Source organism: Phyllobates terribilis, unplaced genomic scaffold, assembly GCF_046119375.1.
Source record: "Phyllobates terribilis strain yellow unplaced genomic scaffold, ASM4611937v1 Scaffold_10__3_contigs__length_209671492, whole genome shotgun sequence".
In the NCBI taxonomy this organism is placed as follows: Eukaryota; Metazoa; Chordata; class Amphibia; order Anura; family Dendrobatidae; genus Phyllobates; species Phyllobates terribilis.
In genome coordinates, this window is record NW_027362770.1 from 195,873,319 (window position 1) to 195,896,066 (window position 22,748).

At 31.7% G+C, this 22,748-nt stretch overlaps 1 protein-coding gene across 1 annotated transcript in view; it reads right to left on the bottom strand.

The window, feature by feature from the left end:
- LOC141164344 (uncharacterized) overlaps window positions 1-20,270 on the bottom strand; it is a 99,662-nt gene extending 79,392 nt beyond the window's left edge. Inside the window, exon 1 of the mRNA XM_073649481.1 lies at window positions 19,971-20,270. Within this exon, the coding sequence (XP_073505582.1) occupies window positions 19,971-20,026 (56 nt within the window). The 5' untranslated portion in view covers window positions 20,027-20,270. The remainder of the gene's footprint in view (window positions 1-19,970) is intronic.
- Window positions 20,271-22,748: the final 2,478 nt, after the last annotated feature.

Here is a 22,748-nt window from a genome sequence, read left to right on the forward strand (position 1 = left end):
AGGGACAGTATTATAGTAGTTATATTTTTGTACATAGGAGCAGTATTATAGTAGTTATATTCTTGTACATAGGAGCAGTATTATAGTAGTTAGATTCTTGTACATAGGGGGCAGTATTATAGTAGTTATATTCTTCTACATAGGGGGCAGTATTATAGTAGTTATATTCTTGTACATAGGGGGCAGTATTATAGTAGTTATATTCTTGAACATAGGGAGCAGTATTATAGTAGTTATATTCTTGTACATAGGGGGCAGTATTATAGCAGTTATATTCTTGTACATAGGAGCAGTATTATATTAGTTATATTCTTGTACATAGGGGGCAGTATTATAGTAGTTATATTCTTGTACATAGGAACAGTATTATAGTAGTTATATTCTTGTACATAGGAACAGTATTATAGTAGTTATATTCTTGTACATAGGGGGCAGTATTATAGTAGTTATATTCTTGTACATAGGGGGCAGTATTATAGTAGTTATATTCTTGTACATAGGAGCAGTATTATAGTAGTTATATTCTTGTACATAGGGGCTGTATTATAGTAGTTATATTCTTGTACATAGGGGACAGTATTATAGTAGTTATATTCTTGTACATAGGGGACAGTATTATAGTAGTTATATTCTTGTACATAGGGGCAGTATTATAGTAGTTATATTCTTGTACATAGTGGCAGTATTATAGTAGTTATATTCTTGTACATAGGGGACAGTATTATAGTAGTTATATTCTTGTACATAGGGGCAGTATTATAGTAGTTATATTCTTGTACATAGTGGCAGTATTATAGTAGTTATATTCTTGTACATAGGGGACAGTATTATAGTAGTTATATTCTTGTACATAGGGGGCAGTATTATAGTAGTTATATTCTTGTACATAGGGAGCAGTATTATAGTAGTTATATTCTTGTACATAGGGGGCAGTATTATAGTAGTTATATTCTTGTACATAGGGAGCAGTATTATAGTAGTTATATTCTTGTACATAGGGGACAGTATTATAGTAGTTATATTCTTGGACATAGGGGCATTATTATAGTAGTTATATTCTTGTACATAGGGACAGTATTATAGCAGTTATATTCTTGTACATAGGGGCAGTATTATAGTAATTATATTCTTGTACATAGGAGCAGTATTATAGTAGTTATATTCTTGTACATAGGGGCAGTATTATAGTAGTTATATTCTTGTACATAGGGGCAGTATTATAGTAGTTATATTCTTCTACATAGGGGACAGTATTATAGTAGTTATATTCTTGTGCATAGGGGGCAGTATTATAGTAGTTATATTCTTGTACATAGGGGGCAGTATTATAGTAGTTATATTCTTGTACATAGGAACAGTATTATAGTAGTTATATTCTTGTACATAGGGGGCAGTATTATAGTAGTTAGATTCTTGTACATAGGAGCAGTATTATAGTAGTTAGATTCTTGTACATAGGGGCAGTATTATAATAGTTATATTCTTGTACATATGGACGGTATTATAGTAGTTATATTCTTGAACATAGGGTGCAGTATTATAGTAATTATACTCTTGTACATAGGAGCAGTATTATAGTAATTATACTCTTGTACATAGGAGCAGTATTATAGTAGTTATATTCTTGTACATAGGGGCTGTATTATAGTAGTTATATTCTTGTACATAGGGGACAGTATTATAGTAGTTATATTCTTGTACATAGGGGACAGTATTATAGTAGTTATATTCTTGTACATAGGAGCAGTATTATAGTAGTTATATTCTTGTACATAGGAGGCAGTATTATAGTAGTTACATTCTTGTACATAGGGGACAGTATTATAGTAGTTATATTCTTGTACATAGGGGGCAGTATTATAGTAGTTATATTCTTGTACATAGGAGCAGTATTATAGTAGTTATATTCTTGTACATAGGAGCAGTATTATAGTAGTTATATTCTTGTACATAGGGGGCAATATTATAGTAGTTATATTCTTGTACATAGGGACAGTATTATAGTAGTTATATTCTTGTACATAGGGACAGTATTATAGTAGTTATATTCTTGTACATAGGAGCAGTATTTTATAGTAGTTATATTCTTGTACATAGGGAGCAGTATTATAGTAGCTATATTCTTGTACATAGGGGGCAGTATTATAGTAGCTATATTCTTGTACATAGAGGGCAGTATTATAGTAGTTATATTCTTGTACATAGGGGACAGTATTATAGTAGTTAAATTCTTGTACATAGGAGAAGTATTATAGTAGTTATATTCTTGTACATATGGGCCGTATTATAGTAGTTATATTCTTGTACATAGGGGACAGTATTATAGTAGATATATTCTTGTACATAGGGGGCAGTATTATAGTAGTTATATTCTTGTACATAGGGGCAGTATTATAGTAGTTATATTCTTGTACATATGGGCCGTATTATAGTAGTTATATTCTTGTACATAGGGGACAGTATTATAGTAGTTATATTCTTGTACATAGGGGGCAGTATTATACTAGTTATATTCTTGTATATAGGGGCAGTATTATAGTAGTTATATTCTTGTACATAGGAGCAGTATTATAGTAGTTATATTCTTGTACATAGGGGACAGTATTATAGTAGTTATATTCTTGTACATAGGGGCAGTATTATAGTAGTTATATTCTTGTACATATGGGCCGTATTATAGTAGTTATATTCTTGTACATAGGAGCAGTATTATAGTAGTTATATTCTTGTACATAGGGGACAGTATTATAGTAGTTATATTCTTGTACATAGGGGACAGTATTATAGTAGTTATATTCTTGTACATAGGTGCAGTATTATAGTAGTTATATTCTTGTACATAGGTGCAGTATTATAGCAGTTATATTCTTGTACATAGGAGCAGTATTATAGTAGTTATAATCTTGTACATAGGCGGCAGTATTATAGTAGTTATATTCTTGTACATAGAGGGCAGTATTATAGTAGTTATATTCTTGTACATAGGAGCAGTATTATAGTAGTTATATTCTTGTACATAGGGGACAGTATTATAGTAGTTATATTCTTGTACATAGGGGACAGTATTATAGTAGTTATATTCTTGTACATAGGAGCAGTATTATAGTAGTTATATTCTTGTACATAGGCGGCAGTATTATAGTAGTTATATTCTTGTACATAGAGGGCAGTATTATAGTAGTTATATTCTTGTACATAGGGGACAGTATTATAGTAGTTAAATTCTTGTACATAGGAGAAGTATTATAGTAGTTATATTCTTGTACATAGTGGCAGTATTATAGTAGTTATATTCTTGTACATAGGGGACAGTATTATAGTAGTTATATTCTTGTACATAGGGGACAGTATTATAGTAGTTATATTCTTGTACATAGGGGGCAGTATTATAGTAGTTATATTCTTGTACATAGGGGGCAGTATTATAGTAGTTATATTCTTGTACATAGGGAGCAGTATTATAGTAGTTATATTCTTGTACATAGGGGAAAGTATTATAGTAGTTATATTCTTGTACATAGGGACAGTATTATAGTAGTTATATTCTTGTACATAGGAGCAGTATTATAGTAGTTATATTCTTGTACATAGGAGCAGTATTATAGTAGTTATATTCTTGTACATAGGAACAATATTATAATAGTTATATTCTTGTACATAGGGGCAGTATTATAGTAGTTATATTCTTGTACATAGGGACAGTATTATAGCAGTTATATTCTTGTTCATAGGGGCAGTATTTTAGTAATTATATTCTTGTACATAGGAGCAGTATTATAGTAATTATATTCTTGTACGTAGGAGCAGTATTATAGTAGTTATATTCTTGTACATAAGGGGCAGTATTATAGTAGTTATATTCTTGAACATAGGGAGCAGTATTATAGTAGTTATATTCTTGTACATAGGGGGCAGTATTATAGCAGTTTTATTCTTGTACATAGGAGCAGTATTATAGTAGTTATATTCTTGTACATAGTGGCAGTATTATAGTAGTTAGATTCTTGTACATAGGAGCAGTATTATAGCAGTTATATTCTTGTACATAGGGTGCAGTATTATAGTAGTTATATTCTTGTACATAGGGTGCAGTATTATAGTAATTATACTCTTGTACATAGGAGCAGTATTATAGTAATTATACTCTTGTACATAGGAGCAGTATTATAGTAGTTATATTCTTGTACATAGGGGACAGTATTATAGTAGTTAAATTCTTGTACATAGGGGACAGTATTATAGTAGTTATATTCTTGTACATAGGAGCAGTATTATAGTAGTTATATTCTTGTACATAGGAGCAGTATTATAGTAGTTATATTCTTGTACATAGGGACAGTATTATAGTAGTTATATTCTTGTACATAGGGGGCAGTATTATAGTAGTTTTATTCTTGTACATAGGGGGCAGTATTATAGTAGTTATATTCTTGTACATAGGGAGCAGTATTATAGTAGCTATATTCTTGTACATAGGGGGCAGTATTATAGTAGTTATATTCTTGTACATAGGAGCAGTATTATAGAAGTTATATTCTTGTACATAAGGGGCAGTATTATAGTAGTTATATTCTTGTACATAGGAGCAGTATTATAGTAGTTATATTCTTGTACATAGGGGGCAGTATTATAGTAGTTTTATTCTTGTACATTGGGGGCAGTATTATAGTAGTTATATTCTTGTACATAGGAGCAGTATTATAGTAGTTATATTCTTGTACATAGGAGCAGTATTATAGTAGTTATATTCTTGTACATAGGGTGCAATATTATAGTAGTTATATTCTTGTACATAGGGACAGTATTATAGTAGTTATATTCTTGTACATAGGAGCAGTATTATAGTAGTTATATTCTTGTACATAGGGAGCAGTATTATAGTAGCTATATTCTTGTACATAGGGGGCAGTATTATAGTAGCTATATTCTTGTACATAGGGGGCAGTATTATAGTAGATATATTCTTGTACATAGGGGGCAGTATTATAGTAGTTATATTCTTGTACATAGGGGGCAGTATTATAGTAGCTATATTCTTGTACATAGGGGGCAGTATTATAGTAGATATATTCTTGTACATAGGGGGCAGTATTATAGTAGTTATATTCTTGTACATAGGAGCAGTATTATAGTAGTTATATTCTTGTACATAGGGGGCAGTATTATAGTAGTTATATTCTTGTACATAGGGGCAGTATTATAGTAGTTATATTTTTGTACATAGGGGCCGTATTATAGTAGTTATATTCTTGTACATAGGAGCAGTATTATAGTAGTTATATTCTTGTACGTAGGGGACAGTATTATAGTAGTTATATTCTTGTACGTAGGGGACAGTATTATAGTAGTTATATTCTTGTACATAGGGGGCAGTATTATACTAGTTATATTCTTGTACATAGGGGGCAGTATTATACTAGTTATATTCTTGTACATAGGGGGGCAGTATTATAGTAGTTATATTCTTGTACATAGGAGCAGTATTATAGTAGTTATATTCTTGTACATAGGGGACAGTATTATAGTAGTTATATTCTTGTACATAGGGGCAGTATTATAGTAGTTATATTCTTGTACATATGGGCCGTATTATAGTAGTTATATTCTTGTACATAGGAGCAGTATTATAGTAGTTATATTCTTGTACATAGGGGACAGTATTATAGTAGTTATATTCTTGTACATAGGGGACAGTATTATAGTAGTTATATTCTTGTACATAGGGGGCAGTATTATAGCAGTTATATTCTTGTACATAGGAGCAGTATTATAGTAGTTATATTCTTGTACATAGGGGCAGTATTATAGTAGTTATATTCTTGTACATAGTGGCAGTATTATAGTAGTTATATTCTTGTACATAGTGGCAGTATTATAGTAGTTATATTCTTGTACATAGTGGCAGTATTATAGTAGTTATATTCTTGTACATAGGGGACAGTATTATAGTAGTTATATTCTTGTACATAGGGGCAGTATTATAGTAGTTATATTCTTGTACATAGTGGCAGTATTATAGTAGTTATATTCTTGTACATAGGGGACAGTATTATAGTAGTTATATTCTTGTACATAGGGGGCAGTATTATAGTAGTTCTTGTACATAGGGAGCAGTATTATAGTAGTTATATTCTTGTACATAGGGGACAGTATTATAGTAGTTATATTCTTGTACATAGAAGCAGTATTATAGTAGTTATATTCTTGTACATAGGAGCAGTATTATAGTAGTTATATTCTTGTACATAGGGGGCAGTATTATAGTAGTTATATTCTTGTACATAGGAACAGTATTATAGTAGTTAAATTCTTGTACATAGGGGGCAGTATTATAGTTGTTACATTCTTGTACGTAGGAGCAGTATTATAGTAGTTATATTCTTGTACATAGGGGCAGTATTATAATAGTTATATTCTTGTACATATGGACGGTATTATAGTAGTTATATTCTTGTACATATGGACGGTATTATAGTAGTTATATTCTTGTACATAGGAGCAGTATTATAGTAGTTATATTCTTGTACATAGGGGGCAGTATTATAGTAGTTATATTCTTGTACATAGGAACAGTATTATAGTACTTATATTCTTGTACATAGGAGCAGTATTATAGTAGTTAGATTCTTGTACATAGGGGGCAGTATTATAGTAGTTATATTCTTGTACATAGGGACAGTATTATAGTAGTTATATTCTTGTACATAGGAGCAGTATTATAGTAGTTATATTCTTGTACATAGGGGCAGTATTATAATAGTTATATTCTTGTTCATATGGACGGTATTATAGTAGTTAGATTCTTGTACATAGGAGCAGTATTATAGTAGTTATATTCTTGTACATAGGGGGCAGTATTATAGTAGTTATATTCTTGTACATAGGGGCAGTATTATAGTAGTTATATTCTTGTACATATGGGCAGTATTATAGTAGTTATATTCTTGTACATAGGAGCAGTATTATAGTAGTTATATTCTTGTACATAGGGGACAGTATTATAGTAGTTATATTCTTGTGCATAGGGGACAGTATTATAGTAGTTATATTCTTGTACATAGGGGGCAGTATTATAGCAGTTATATTCTTGTACATAGGAGCAGTATTATAGTAGTTATAATCTTGTACATAGAGGACAGTATTATAGTAGTTATTTTCTTGTACATAGAGGACAGTATTATAGTAGTTATATTCTTGTACATAGGAGCAGTATTATAGTAGTTATATTCTTGTACATAGGCGGCAGTATTATAGTAGTTATATTCTTGTACATAGAGGGCAGTATTATAGTAGTTATATTCTTGTACATAGGGGACAGTATTATAGTAGTTATATTCTTGTACATAGGAGCAGTATTATAGTAGTTATATTCTTCTACATAGGAGCAGTATTATAGTAGTTATATTCTTGTACATAGGGGGCAGTATTATAGTAGTTATATTCTTGTACATAGGAGCAGTATTATAGTAGTTATATTCTTGTACATAGGAGCAGTATTATAGTAGTTATATTCTTGTACATAGGAGCAGTATTATAGTAGTTATATTCTTCTACATAGGAGCAGTATTATAGTAGTTATATTCTTGTACATAGGGGGCAGTATTATAGTAGTTATATTCTTGTACATAGGGGGCAGTATTATAGTAGTTATATTCTTGTACATAGGAGCAGTATTATAGTAGTTATATTCTTGTACATAGGAGCAGTATTATAGTAGTTATATTCTTGTACATAGGAGCAGTATTATAGTAGTTATATTCTTGTACATAGGAGCAGTATTATAGTAGTTATATTCTTGTACATAGGGGGCAGTATTATAGTAGTTATATTCTTGTACATAGGGACAGTATTATAGTCGTTATATTCTTGTACATAGGAGCAGTATTATAGTAGTTATATTCTTGTACATAGGAGCAGTATTATAGACGTTATATTCTTGGACATAGGGGGCAGTATTATAGTAGTTATATTATTGTACATAGGGAGCAGTATTATAGTAGTTATATTATTGTACATAGGGGGCAGTATTATAGTAATTATATTCTTGTACATAGTGGCAGTATTATAGTAGTTATATTCTTGTACATAGGAGCAGTATTATAGTAGTTATATTCTTGTACATAGGGGGCAGTATTATAGTAGTTATATTCTTGTACATAGGGACAGTATTATAGCAGTTATATTCTTGTACATAGGGGGCAGTATTATAGTAGTTATATTCTTGTACATAGGGGGCAGTATTATAGTAGTTATATTCTTGTACATAGGGGGCAGTATTATAGTAGTTATATTCTTGTACATAGGAACAGTATTATAGTAGTTATATTCCTGTACATAGGGGCCAGTATTATAGTAGTTATATTCTTGTACATAGGGGGCAGTATTATAGTAGTTATATTCTTGTATATAGGGGGCAGTATTATAGTAGTTATATTCTTGTACATAGGAACAGTATTATAGTAGTTATATTCTTGTACATAGGGGGCAGTATTATAGTAGTTAGATTCTTGTACATAGGAGCAGTATTATAGTAGTTAGATTCTTGTACATAGGGGGCAGTATTATAGTAGTTATATTCTTGTACATAGGGGGCAGTATTATAGTAGTTCTATTCTTGTACATAGGGACAGTATTATAGTAGTTATATTTTTGTACATAGGAGCAGTATTATAGTAGTTATATTCTTGTACATAGGAGCAGTATTATAGTAGTTAGATTCTTGTACATAGGGGGCAGTATTATAGTAGTTATATTCTTCTACATAGGGGGCAGTATTATAGTAGTTATATTCTTGTACATAGGGGGCAGTATTATAGTAGTTATATTCTTGTACATAGGAGCAGTATTATAGTAGTTATATTCTTGTACATAAGGGGCAGTATTATAGTAGTTATATTCTTGAACATAGGGAGCAGTATTATAGTAGTTATATTCTTGTACATAGGGGGCAGTATTATAGCAGTTATATTCTTGTACATAGGAGCAGTATTATATTAGTTATATTCTTGTACATAGGGGGCAGTATTATAGTAGTTATATTCTTGTACATAGGAACAGTATTATAGTAGTTATATTCTTGTACATAGGAACAGTATTATAGTAGTTATATTCTTGTACATAGGGGGCAGTATTATAGTAGTTATATTCTTGTACATAGGAGCAGTATTATAGTAGTTATATTCTTGTACATAGGGGCTGTATTATAGTAGTTATATTCTTGTACATAGGGGACAGTATTATAGTAGTTATATTCTTGTACATAGGGGCAGTATTATAGTAGTTATATTCTTGTACATAGTGGCAGTATTATAGTAGTTATATTCTTGTACATAGTGGCAGTATTATAGTAGTTATATTCTTGTACATAGGGGACAGTATTATAGTAGTTATATTCTTGTACATAGGGGCAGTATTATAGTAGTTATATTCTTGTACATAGTGGCAGTATTATAGTAGTTATATTCTTGTACATAGGGGACAGTATTATAGTAGTTATATTCTTGTACATAGGGGGCAGTATTATAGTAGTTATATTCTTGTACATAGGAGCAGTATTATAGTAGTTATATTCTTGTACATAGGGGACAGTATTATAGTAGTTATATTCTTGTACATAGGGGCAGTATTATAGTAGTTATATTCTTGTACATATGGGCCGTATTATAGTAGTTATATTCTTGTACATAGGAGCAGTATTATAGTAGTTATATTCTTGTACATAGGGGACAGTATTATAGTAGTTATATTCTTGTACATAGGGGACAGTATTATAGTAGTTATATTCTTGTACATAGGGGGCAGTATTATAGCAGTTATATTCTTGTACATAGGAGCAGTATTATAGTAGTTATATTCTTGTACATAGGGGCAGTATTATAGTAGTTATATTCTTGTACATAGTGGCAGTATTATAGTAGTTATATTCTTGTACATAGTGGCAGTATTATAGTAGTTATATTCTTGTACATAGGGGACAGTATTATAGTAGTTATATTCTTGTACATAGGGGCAGTATTATAGTAGTTATATTCTTGTACATAGGGGCAGTATTATAGTAGTTATATTCTTGTACATAGTGGCAGTATTATAGTAGTTATATTCTTGTACATAGTGGCAGTATTATAGTAGTTATATTCTTGTACATAGGGGACAGTATTATAGTAGTTATATTCTTGTACATAGGGGGCAGTATTATAGTAGTTATATTCTTGTACATAGGGAGCAGTATTATAGTAGTTATATTCTTGTACATAGGGGACAGTATTATAGTAGTTATATTCTTGTACATAGAAGCAGTATTATAGTAGTTATATTCTTGTACATAGGAGCAGTATTATAGTAGTTATATTCTTGTACATAGGGGGCAGTATTATAGTAGTTATATTCTTGTACATAGGAACAGTATTATAGTAGTTAAATTCTTGTACATAGGGGGCAGTATTATAGTTGTTACATTCTTGTACGTAGGAGCAGTATTATAGTAGTTATATTCTTGTACGTAGGGGCAGTATTATAATAGTTATATTCTTGTACATATGGACGGTATTATAGTAGTTATATTCTTGTACATATGGACGGTATTATAGTAGTTATATTCTTGTACATAGGAGCAGTATTATAGTAGTTATATTCTTGTACATAGGGGGCAGTATTATAGTAGTTATATTCTTGTACATAGGAACAGTATTATAGTAGTTATATTCTTGTACATAGGGGGCAGTATTATAGTAGTTAGATTCTTGTACATAGGAGCAGTATTATAGTAGTTATATTCTTGTACATAGGGGGCAGTATTATAGTAGTTATATTCTTGTACATAGGGACAGTATTATAGTAGTTATATTCTTGTACATAGGAGCAGTATTATAGTAGTTATATTCTTGTACATAGGGGCAGTATTATAATAGTTATATTCTTGTTCATATGGACGGTATTATAGTAGTTAGATTCTTGTACATAGGAGCAGTATTATAGCAGTTATATTCTTGTACATAGGGTGCAGTATTATAGTAGTTATTCTTCTACATAGGAGCAGTATTATAGTAGTTATATTCTTGTACATAGGGGGCAGTATTATAGTAGTTATATTCTTGTACATAGGGGCAGTATTATAGTAGTTATATTCTTGTACATATCGGCCGTATTATAGTAGTTATATTCTTGTACATAGGAGCAGTATTATAGTAGTTATATTCTTGTACATAGGGGACAGTATTATAGTAGTTATATTCTTGTGCATAGGGGACAGTATTATAGTAGTTATATTCTTGTACATAGGGGGCAGTATTATAGCAGTTATATTCTTGTACATAGGAGCAGTATTATAGTAGTTATAATCTTGTACATAGAGGACAGTATTATAGTAGTTATATTCTTGTACATAGAGGACAGTATTATAGTAGTTATATTCTTGTACATAGGAGCAGTATTATAGTAGCTATATTCTTGTACATAGGGGGCAGTATTATAGTAGATATATTCTTGTACATAGGGGGCAGTATTATAGTAGTTATATTCTTGTACATAGGGGGCAGTATTATAGTAGTTATATTCTTGTACATAGGGGGCAGTATTATAGTAGCTATATTCTTGTACATAGGGGGCAGTATTATAGTAGATATATTCTTGTACATAGGGGGCAGTATTATACTAGTTATATTCTTGTACATAGGAGCAGTATTATAGTAGTTATATTCTTGTACATAGGGGGCAGTATTATAGTAGTTATATTCTTGTACATAGTGGCAGTATTATAGTAGTTATATTTTTGTACATAGGGGCCGTATTATAGTAGTTATATTCTTGTACATAGGAGCAGTATTATAGTAGTTATATTCTTGTACGTAGGGGACAGTATTATAGTAGTTATATTCTTGTACGTAGGGGACAGTATTATAGTAGTTATATTCTTGTACATAGGGGGCAGTATTATACTAGTTATATTCTTGTACATAGGGGGCAGTATTATACTAGTTATATTCTTGTACATAGGGGGCAGTATTATAGTAGTTATATTCTTGTACATAGGAGCAGTATTATAGTAGTTATATTCTTGTACATAGGGGACAGTATTATAGTAGTTATATTCTTGTACATAGGGGCAGTATAATAGTAGTTATATTCTTGTACATATGGGCCGTATTATAGTAGTTATATTCTTGTACATAGGAGCAGTATTATAGTAGTTATATTCTTGTACATAGGGGACAGTATTATAGTAGTTATATTCTTGTACATAGGGGACAGTATTATAGTAGTTATATTCTTGTACATAGGGGGCAGTATTATAGCAGTTATATTCTTGTACATAGGAGCAGTATTATAGTAGTTATATTCTTGTACATAGGGGCAGTATTATAGTAGTTATATTCTTGTACATAGTGGCAGTATTATAGTAGTTATATTCTTGTACATAGTGGCAGTATTATAGTAGTTATATTCTTGTACATAGTGGCAGTATTATAGTAGTTATATTCTTGTACATAGGGGACAGTATTATAGTAGTTATATTCTTGTACATAGGGGCAGTATTATAGTAGTTATATTCTTGTACATAGGGGCAGTATTATAGTAGTTATATTCTTGTACATAGGGGCAGTATTATAGTAGTTATATTCTTGTACATAGGGGACAGTATTATAGTAGTTATATTCTTGTACATAGGGGGCAGTATTATAGTAGTTATATTCTTGTACATAGGGAGCAGTATTATAGTAGTTATATTCTTGTACATAGGGGACAGTATTATAGTAGTTATATTCTTGTACATAGAAGCAGTATTATAGTAGTTATATTCTTGTATATAGGGGGCAGTATTATAGTAGTTATATTATTGTACATAGGAACAGTATTATAGTAGTTATATTCTTGTACATAGGGGGCAGTATTATAGTAGTTAGATTCTTGTACATAGGAGCAGTATTATAGTAGTTAGATTCTTGTACATAGGGGGCAGTATTATAGTAGTTATATTCTTGTACATAGGGGGCAGTATTATAGTAGTTATATTCTTGTACATAGGGACAGTATTATAGTAGTTATATTCTTGTACATAGGAGCAGTATTATAGTAGTTATATTCTTGTACATAGGAGCAGTAATATAGTAGTTATATTCTTGTACATAGGGGGCAGTATTATAGTAGTTATATTCTTCTACATAGGGGGCAGTATTATAGTAGTTATATTCTTGTACATAGGGGCTGTATTATAGTAGTTATATTCTTGTACATAGGGGACAGTATTATAGTAGTTATATTCTTGTACATGGGGGCAGTATTATAGTAGTTATATTCTTGTACATAGTGGCAGTATTATAGTAGTTATATTCTTGTACATAGGGGACAGTATTATAGTAGTTATATTCTTGTACATAGGGGGCAGTATTATAGTAGTTATATTCTTGTACATAGGGAGCAGTATTATAGTAGTTATATTCTTGTACATAGGGGGCAGTATTATAGTAGTTAGATTCTTGTACATAGGAGCAGTATTATAGTAGTTATATTCTTCTACATAGGAGCAGTATTATAGTAGTTATATTCTTGTACATAGGGGGCAGTATTATAGTAGTTATATTCTTGTACATAGGAGCAGTATTATAGTAGTTATATTCTTGTACATAGGAGCAGTATTATAGTAGTTATATTCTTGTACATAGGAGCAGTATTATAGTAGTTATATTCTTCTACATAGGAGCAGTATTATAGTAGTTATATTCTTGTACATAGGGGGCAGTATTATAGTAGTTATATTCTTGTACATAGGAGCAGTATTATAGTAGTTATATTCTTGTACATAGGAGCAGTATTATTGTAGTTATATTCTTGTACATAGGAGCAGTATTATAGTAGTTATATTCTTGTACATAGGGACAGTATTATAGTAGTTATATTCTTGTACATAGGAGCAGTATTATAGTAGTTATATTCTTGTACATAGGAGCAGTATTATAGACGTTATATTCTTGGACATAGGGGGCAGTATTATAGTAGTTATATTCTTGTACATAGGGAGCAGTATTATAGTAGTTATATTATTGTACATAGGGGGCAGTATTATAGTAATTATATTCTTGTACATAGTGGCAGTATTATAGTAGTTATATTCTTGTACATAGGAGCAGTATTATAGTAGTTATATTCTTGTACATAGGGGGCAGTATTATAGTAGTTATATTCTTGTACATAGGGGGCAGTATTATAGTAGTTATATTCTTGTACATAGGAACAGTATTATAGTAGTTATATTCCTGTACATAGGGGCCAGTATTATAGTAGTTATATTCTTGTACATAGGGGGCAGTATTATAGTAGTTATATTCTTGTATATAGGGGGCAGTATTATAGTAGTTATATTCTTGTACATAGGAACAGTATTATAGTAGTTATATTCTTGTACATAGGGGGCAGTATTATAGTAGTTAGATTCTTGTACATAGGAGCAGTATTATAGTAGTTAGATTCTTGTACATAGGGGGCAGTATTATAGTAGTTATATTCTTGTACATAGGGGGCAGTATTATAGTAGTTATATTCTTGTACATAGGGACAGTATTATAGTAGTTATATTCTTGTACATAGGAGCAGTATTATAGTAGTTATATTCTTGTACATAGGGGGCAGTATTATATTAGTTATATTCTTGTACATAGGGGGCAGTATTATATTAGTTATATTCTTGTACATAGGGGGCAGTATTATAGTAGTTATATTCTTGTACATAGGAACAGTATTATAGTAGTTATATTCTTGTACATAGGAACAGTATTATAGTAGTTATATTCTTGTACATAGGGGGCAGTATTATAGTAGCTATATTCTTGTACATAGGGGGCAGTATTATAGTAGTTATATTCTTGTACATAGGGGGCAGTATTATAGTAGTTATATTCTTGTACATAGGGGACAGTATTATAGTAGTTATATTCTTGTACATAGGAACAGTATTATAGTAGTTATATTCTTGTACATAGGGGGCAGTATTATAGTAGCTATATTCTTGTACATAGGGGGCAGTATTATAGTAGTTATATTCTTGTACATAGGGGGCAGTATTATAGTAGTTATATTCTTGTACATAGGGGACAGTATTATAGTAGTTATATTCTTGTACATAGGAGCAGTATTATAGTAGTTATATTCTTGTACATAGGGGGCAGTATTATAGTAGTTATATTCTTGTACATATGGGCCGTATTATAGTAGTTATATTCTTGTACATAGGAGCAGTATTATAGTAGTTATATTCTTGTACGTAGGGGACAGTATTATAGTAGTTATATTCTTGTACATAGGGGGCAGTATTATAGTAGTTATATTCTTGTACATAGGGGCAGTATTATAGTAGTTATATTCTTGTACATATGGGCCGTATTATAGTAGTTATATTCTTGTACATAGGAGCAGTATTATAGTAGTTATATTCTTGTACATAGGGGACAGTATTATAGTAGTTATATTCTTGTACATAGGGGGCAGTATTATACTAGTTATATTCTTGTACATAGGGGCAGTATTATAGTAGTTATATTCTTGTACATAGGAGCAGTATTATAGTAGTTATATTCTTGTACATAGGGGACAGTATTATAGTAGTTATATTCTTGTACATAGGGGCAGTATTATAGTAGTTATATTCTTGTACATATGGGCCGTATTATAGTAGTTATATTCTTGTACATAGGAGCAGTATTATAGTAGTTATATTCTTGTACATAGGGGACAGTATTATAGTAGTTATATTCTTGTACATAGGGGACAGTATTATAGTAGTTATATTCTTGTACATAGGGGGCAGTATTATAGCAGTTATATTATTGTACATAGGAGCAGTATTATAGTAGTTATAGTCTTGTACATAGGCGGCAGTATTATAGTAGTTATATTCTTGTACATAGGGGACAGTATTATAGTAGTTATATTCTTGTACATAGGGGGCAGTATTATAGTAGTTATATTCTTGTACATAGGAGCAGTATTATACTAGTTATATTCTTGTACATATGGGACAGTATTATAGTAGTTATATTCTTGTACATAGGGGGCAATATTATAGTAGTTATATTCTTGTACATAGGAGCAGTATTATAGTAGTTATATTCTTCTACATAGGAGCAGTATTATAGTAGTTATATTCTTGTACATAGGGGACAGTATTATAGTAGTTATATTCTTGTACATAGGAGCAGTATTATAGTAGTTATATTCTTCTACATAGGAGCAGTATTATAGTAGTTATATTCTTGTACATAGGGGGCAGTATTATAGTAGTTATATTCTTGTACATAGGAGCAGTATTATAGTAGTTATATTCTTGTACATAGGGGACAGTATTATAGTATTTATATTCTTGTACATAGGAGGCAGTATTATAGCAGTTATATTCTTGTACATAGGGGGCAGTATTATAGCAGTTATATTCTTGTACATAGGAGCAGTATTATAGTAGTTATAATCTTGTACATAGTGGACAGTATTATAGTAGTTATATTCTTGTACATAGGAGCAGTATTATAGTAGTTATATTCTTGTACATAGGGGGCAGTATTATAGTAGTTATATTCTTGTACATAGGAACAGTATTATAGTAGTTATATTCTTGTACATAGGGGGCAGTATTATAGTAGTTATATTCTTGTACATAGGGGGCAGTATTATAGTAGTTATATTCTTGTACATAGGAACAGTATTATAGTAGTTATATTCTTGTACATAGGGGGCAGTATTATAGTAGTTAGATTCTTGTACATAGGAGCAGTATTATAGTAGTTATATTCTTGTACATAGGGGGCAGTATTATAGTAGTTATATTCTTGTACATAGGGGGCAGTATTATAGTAGTTATATTCTTGTACATAGGGACAGTATTATAGTAGTTATATTCTTGTACATAGGAGCAGTATTATAGTAGTTATATTCTTGTACATAGGGGGCAGTATTATAGTAGTTATATTCTTGTACATAGGGGCAGTATTATAGTAGTTATATTCTTGTACATAGGGGCAGTATTATAGTAGTTATATTCTTGTACATAGGGGACAGTATTATAGTAGTTATATTCTTGCACACAGGAGCAGTATTGTAGTAGTTATATCCTTGTACATAGGGGACAGTATTATAGTAGTTATTTTCTTGTACATAGGAGCAGTATTATAGTAGTTATATTCTTGTACATAGGGAGCAGTATTATAGTAGTTATATTCTTGTACATAGGGGGCAGTATTATAGTAGTTATATTCTTGTACATAGGAGCAGTATTATAGTAGTTATATTCTTGTACATAGGGGACAGTATTATAGTAGTTATATTCTTATACATAAAGGGCAGTATTATAGTAGTTATATTCTTGTACATAGGAGCTGTATTATAGTAGTTATATTCTTGTACATAGGGACAGTATTATAGTAGTTATATTCTTGTACATAGGAGCAGTATTATAGTAGTTATATTCTTGTACATAGGAGCAGTATTATAGTAGTTATATTCTTGTACATAGGAGCAGTATTATAGTAGTTATATTCTTGTACATAGGGGCAGTATTATAGTAGTTATATTCTTGTATATAGGGACAGTATTATAGCAGTTATATTCTTGTACATAGGGGCAGTATTATAGTAGTTAAATTCTTGTACATAGGAGCAGTATTATATTAGTTATATTCTTGTACATAGGGGGCAGTATTATAGTAGTTATATTCTTGTACATAGGGACAGTATTATAGTTATATTCTTGTACATAGGAGCAGTATTATGGTAGTTATATTCTTGTACATAGGAGCAGTATTATAGTAGTTATATTCTTGTACATAGGAGCAGTATTATAGTAGTTATGTTCTTGTACATAAGGGGCAGTATTATAGTAGTTATATTCTTGTACATAACGGGCAGTATTATAGTAGTTATATTCTTGTACATAGGGACAGTATTATAGTAGCTATATTCTTGTACATAGGGAGCAGTATTATAGTAGTTATATTCTTGTACATAGGGAGCAGTATTATAGTAGTTATATTCTTGTACATAGGGGGCAGTATTATAGTAGTTATATTCTTGTACATAGGGGCAGTATTATAGTACTTATATTCTTGTACATAGGAGCAGTATTATAGTAGTTATATTCTTGTACATAGTGGCAGTATTATAGTAGATATATTCTTGTACATAGTGGCAGTATTATAGTGGTTATATTCTTGTACATAGGAGCAGTATTATAGTAGTTATATTCTTGTACATAGGGGGCAGTATTATAGTAGTTATATTCTTGTACATAGGAGCAGTATTATAGTAGTTATATTCTTGTACATAGGAGCAGTATTATAGTAGTTTTATTCTTGTACATAGGGGGCAGTATTATAGTAGTTATATTCTTGTACATAGGGGCAGTATTATAGTAGTTATATTCTTGTACATATGGGCCGTATTATAGTAGTTATATTCTTGTACATAGGAGCAGTATTATAGTAGTTATATTTTTGTACATAGGGGACAGTATTATAGTAGTTATATTCTTGTACATAGGGGACAGTATTATAGTAGTTATATTCTTGTACATAGGAGCAGTATTATAGTATTTATAATCTTGTACATAGAGGACAGTATTATAGTAGCTATATTCTTGTACATATGGGACATAGAATCATAGAATGGTAGAGTTGGAAGGGACCTCCTGGGTCATCTGGTCCAACCCCCTGCTCAAAGCAGGATTCACTAGATCATCTCAGACAGATGTCTGTCCAGCCTCTGTTTGAAGACGTCCATTGAAGGGGAACTCACCACCTCTCATGGCCGCCTGTTCCACTCATTAATCACCCTAACTGTCAAAAAGTTTTTTCTAATATCTAATCTGTGTCTCCTCCCATTCAGTTTCATCCCATTGCTTCTAGTCTTTCCTTGTGCAAATGAGAATAAAGATGATCCTTCTACAATGTGACAGCCCTTGACATATTTGTAGACAGCTATTAAGTCTCCTCTCAGTCTTCTTTTTTGCAAGCTAAACATTCCCAAATCCTGCAACCGTTCCTCATAGGACATGGTTTGCAGACCAGTCACCATTCTGGTCGCTCTTCTCTGAACTTGCTCCAGTTTGTCAATGTCTTTTTTTAAAATGTGGTGCCCAAAACTGTACACAGTATTCCAGATGAGGTCTGACCAAAGAGGAGTAAAGTCCGATAATGACTTCACGTGATCTAGACTGTATGCTTCTGTTAATACATCCCAGAATTGTATTTGCCTTTTTTGCTGCTGCATCACACTGTTGACTCATGTTCAGTCTATGATCTATTAGGATACCTAAGTCTTTTTCACATGTACTGCTGCTTAGCTCTATTCCTCCCATTCTGTATATGCTTTTTTTCATTTTTATTGCCCAGATGTAGTACTTTGCATTTTTCCCTGTTAAAAACCATTCTGTTGGTTGCTGCCCACTGCTCCAGTTTATTTAGGTCTTTTTGAATCCTCTCTCTCTCTTCTCTAGTGTTAGCTATCCCTCCTAGCTTTGTGTCATCAGCAAATTTAATCAGTTTACCCTCAATTCCTTCATCTAAATCATTGATAAAGATGTTGAACAATACAGGTCCCAGGACGGAGCCCTGTGGTACCCCACTTGAGACATTCATCCAGCTGGATGTGAAGCCATTTACAACCACCCTTTGAGTCCGATCACTAAGCCAGTTATGAATCCACCTAACAGTTGCCTGGTCCATTGCATACTTGGTCATTTTTTCAATAAGGATGGTGTGAGATACTTTGTCAAATGCTTTGCTGAAGTCAAGATATACTATATCTACAGCATTTCCCTGATCCACCCAGTCAGTGATTCTGTCATAGAAGGAAATTAAGTTAGTCTGACATGACTTGTTAGTTACAAACCCATGCTGACTCTGGTTAATCACTTCATTCTTATCCATGTACTTACATACATGTTGTTTTAATAATTTGTTCAAAGATCTTTCCTGGTATAGAAGTCAGACTCACCGGCCTATAGTTCCCTGGGTCCACCTTCTTCCCATTTTTGAAGATAGGAACAACATTTGCTCTTCTCCAGTCTTCTGGGACTTCTCCTGTTCTCCAAGAATTTTCAAAGATTATGGAGAGTGGTTCTAAAATTTCTTCTACGATCTCCTTCAGTACTCTGGGGTGTAATTCATCTGGACCTGGAGACTTGAACTCATTTATGTTAGCTAAATATTCCCTCACAATCTTTCTGTTTACAGATAACTTGGATTCCTCTATTCCTTTAAAAGGACAGTGAAGATCAGTTGATGTTACATTTTCTTTCTGAGAGAAAACAGATGCAAAATAGGAATTAAAAAGTTCGGCCTTCTCAACATCCTCTCTTACCATTTCTCCATTTTCATCCTGTAAAAATCCTATAGCATCTTTGACTTTTCTTTTACTTTTGACATACCCCCAAAATCCTTTTCTATTGCTTTTGACATCTCTTGCAAGCCTTAATTCATTGTCAGCTTTAGCTAACCTGATACGTGCCCTACAGGATCTGCAGACTGCATTATAATCTTTTTTAGATATGCCTCCCTCTTTCCATTTAATAAACATTTCTTTCTTTCTTTTTAGCATGTGTTTAAGTTCTGTGTTCATCCATCCTGGTTTCCTTAAATGCTTCCCATTCTTTCTACTTTTCGGGATTGTTAACGATTGTGCTTTGAGAATCTCATTTTTAAAAATTTCCCATCCTTCCTGGACATTTTTGTCCTTAAGGACATCCAGCCATTGGATCCCTCCTATTCTCTTTCTGAGTCTCTTAAAATCTGCCTTTCTAAAATCTAACCTTGAAGTTTGAGTCTTCACATGTCTTCCTCCTCTAGTTATCCAAAATTCTATAATAGCATATATTATAGACAGTATTATAGTAGTTATATTCTTGTACATAGGAGCAGTATTATAGTAGTTATATTCTTGTACATAGGAGCAGTATTATAGTAGTTATATTCTTGTACATAGGAGCAGTATTATAGTAGTTATATTCTTGTACATAGGCGGCAGTATTATAGTAGTTATATTCTTGTACATAGAGGGCAGTATTATAGTAGTTATATTCTTGTACATAGGGGGCAGTATTATAGTAGTTATATTCTTGTACATAGGAGCAGTATTATAGTAGTTATATTCTTGTACATAGGGGACAGTATTATAGTAGTTATATTCTTGTACATAGGGGGCAGTATTATAGTAGTTATATTCTTGTACATAGGGGGCAGTATTATAGCAGTTATATTCTTGTACATAGGAGCAGTATTATAGTAGTTATAATCTTGTACATAGTGGACAGTATTATAGTAGTTATATTCTTGTACATAGGAGCAGTATTATAGTAGTTATATTCTTGTACATAGGGGGCAGTATTATAGTAGTTATATTCTTGTACATAGGAACAGTATTATAGTAGTTATATTCTTGTACATAGGGGGCAGTATTATAGTAGTTATATTCTTGTACATAGGGGGCAGTATTATAGTAGTTATATTCTTGTACATAAGAACAGTATTATAGTAGTTATATTCTTGTACATAGGGGGCAGTATTATAGTAGTTAGATTCTTGTACATAGGAGCAGTATTATAGTAGTTATATTCTTGTACATAGGGGGCAGTATTATAGTAGTTATATTCTTGTACATAGGGGGCAGTATTATAGTAGTTATATTCTTGTACATAGGGACAGTATTATAGTAGTTATATTCTTGTACATAGGAGCAGTATTATAGTAGTTATATTCTTGTACATAGGAGCAGTATTATAGTAGTTATATTCTTGTACATAGGGGGCAGTATTATAGTAGTTATATTCTTGTACATAGGAAGCAGTATTATAGTAGTTATATTCTTGTACATAGGGGGCAGTATTATAGTAGTTATATTCTTGTACATAGGAGCAGTATTATAGTAGTTATATTCTTGTACATAAGGGGCAGTATTATAGTAGTTATATTCTTGAACATAGGGAGCAGTATTATAGTAGTTATATTCTTGTACATAGGGGGCAGTATTATAGCAGTTATATTCTTGTACATAGGAGCAGTATTATAATAGTTATATTCTTGTACATAGGGGGCAGTATTATAATAGTTATATTCTTGTACATAGGGGGCAGTATTATAGTAGTTATATTCTTGTACATAGGGGGCAGTATTAAAGTAGTTATATTCTTGTACATAGGAACAGTATTATAGTAGTTATATTCTTGTACATAGGGGGCAGTATTATAGTAGTTATATTCTTGTACATAGGGGGCAGTATTATAGTAGTTATATTCTTGTACATAGGAAGCAGTATTATATTAGTTATATTCTTGTACATAGGGGGCAGTATTATAGTAGTTATATTCTTGTACATAGGAGCAGTATTATAGTAGTTATATTCTTGTACATAAGGGGCAGTATTATAGTAGTTATATTCTTGAACATAGGGAGCAGTATTATAGTAGTTATATTCTTGTACATAGGGGGCAGTATTATAGCAGTTATATTCTTGTACATAGGAGCAGTATTATAGTAGTTATATTCTTGTACATAGGGGGCAGTATTATAGTAGTTATATTCTTGTACATAGGAGCAGTATTGTAGTAGTTATTGTAACGGGTCTGGGAGGCGGAACCTCTGAGCTACTATACAAGGGGGCGGTCCTTGTAAGGGAGCGGGTGGCGACCAGGCAGGCAGTCACAGCAGGTGACCGGGACAGTCTCTGGCTGTACGGGCAGGAGGTCACGGCAAGTGACCGGGACAGTCTCTGGAAGAA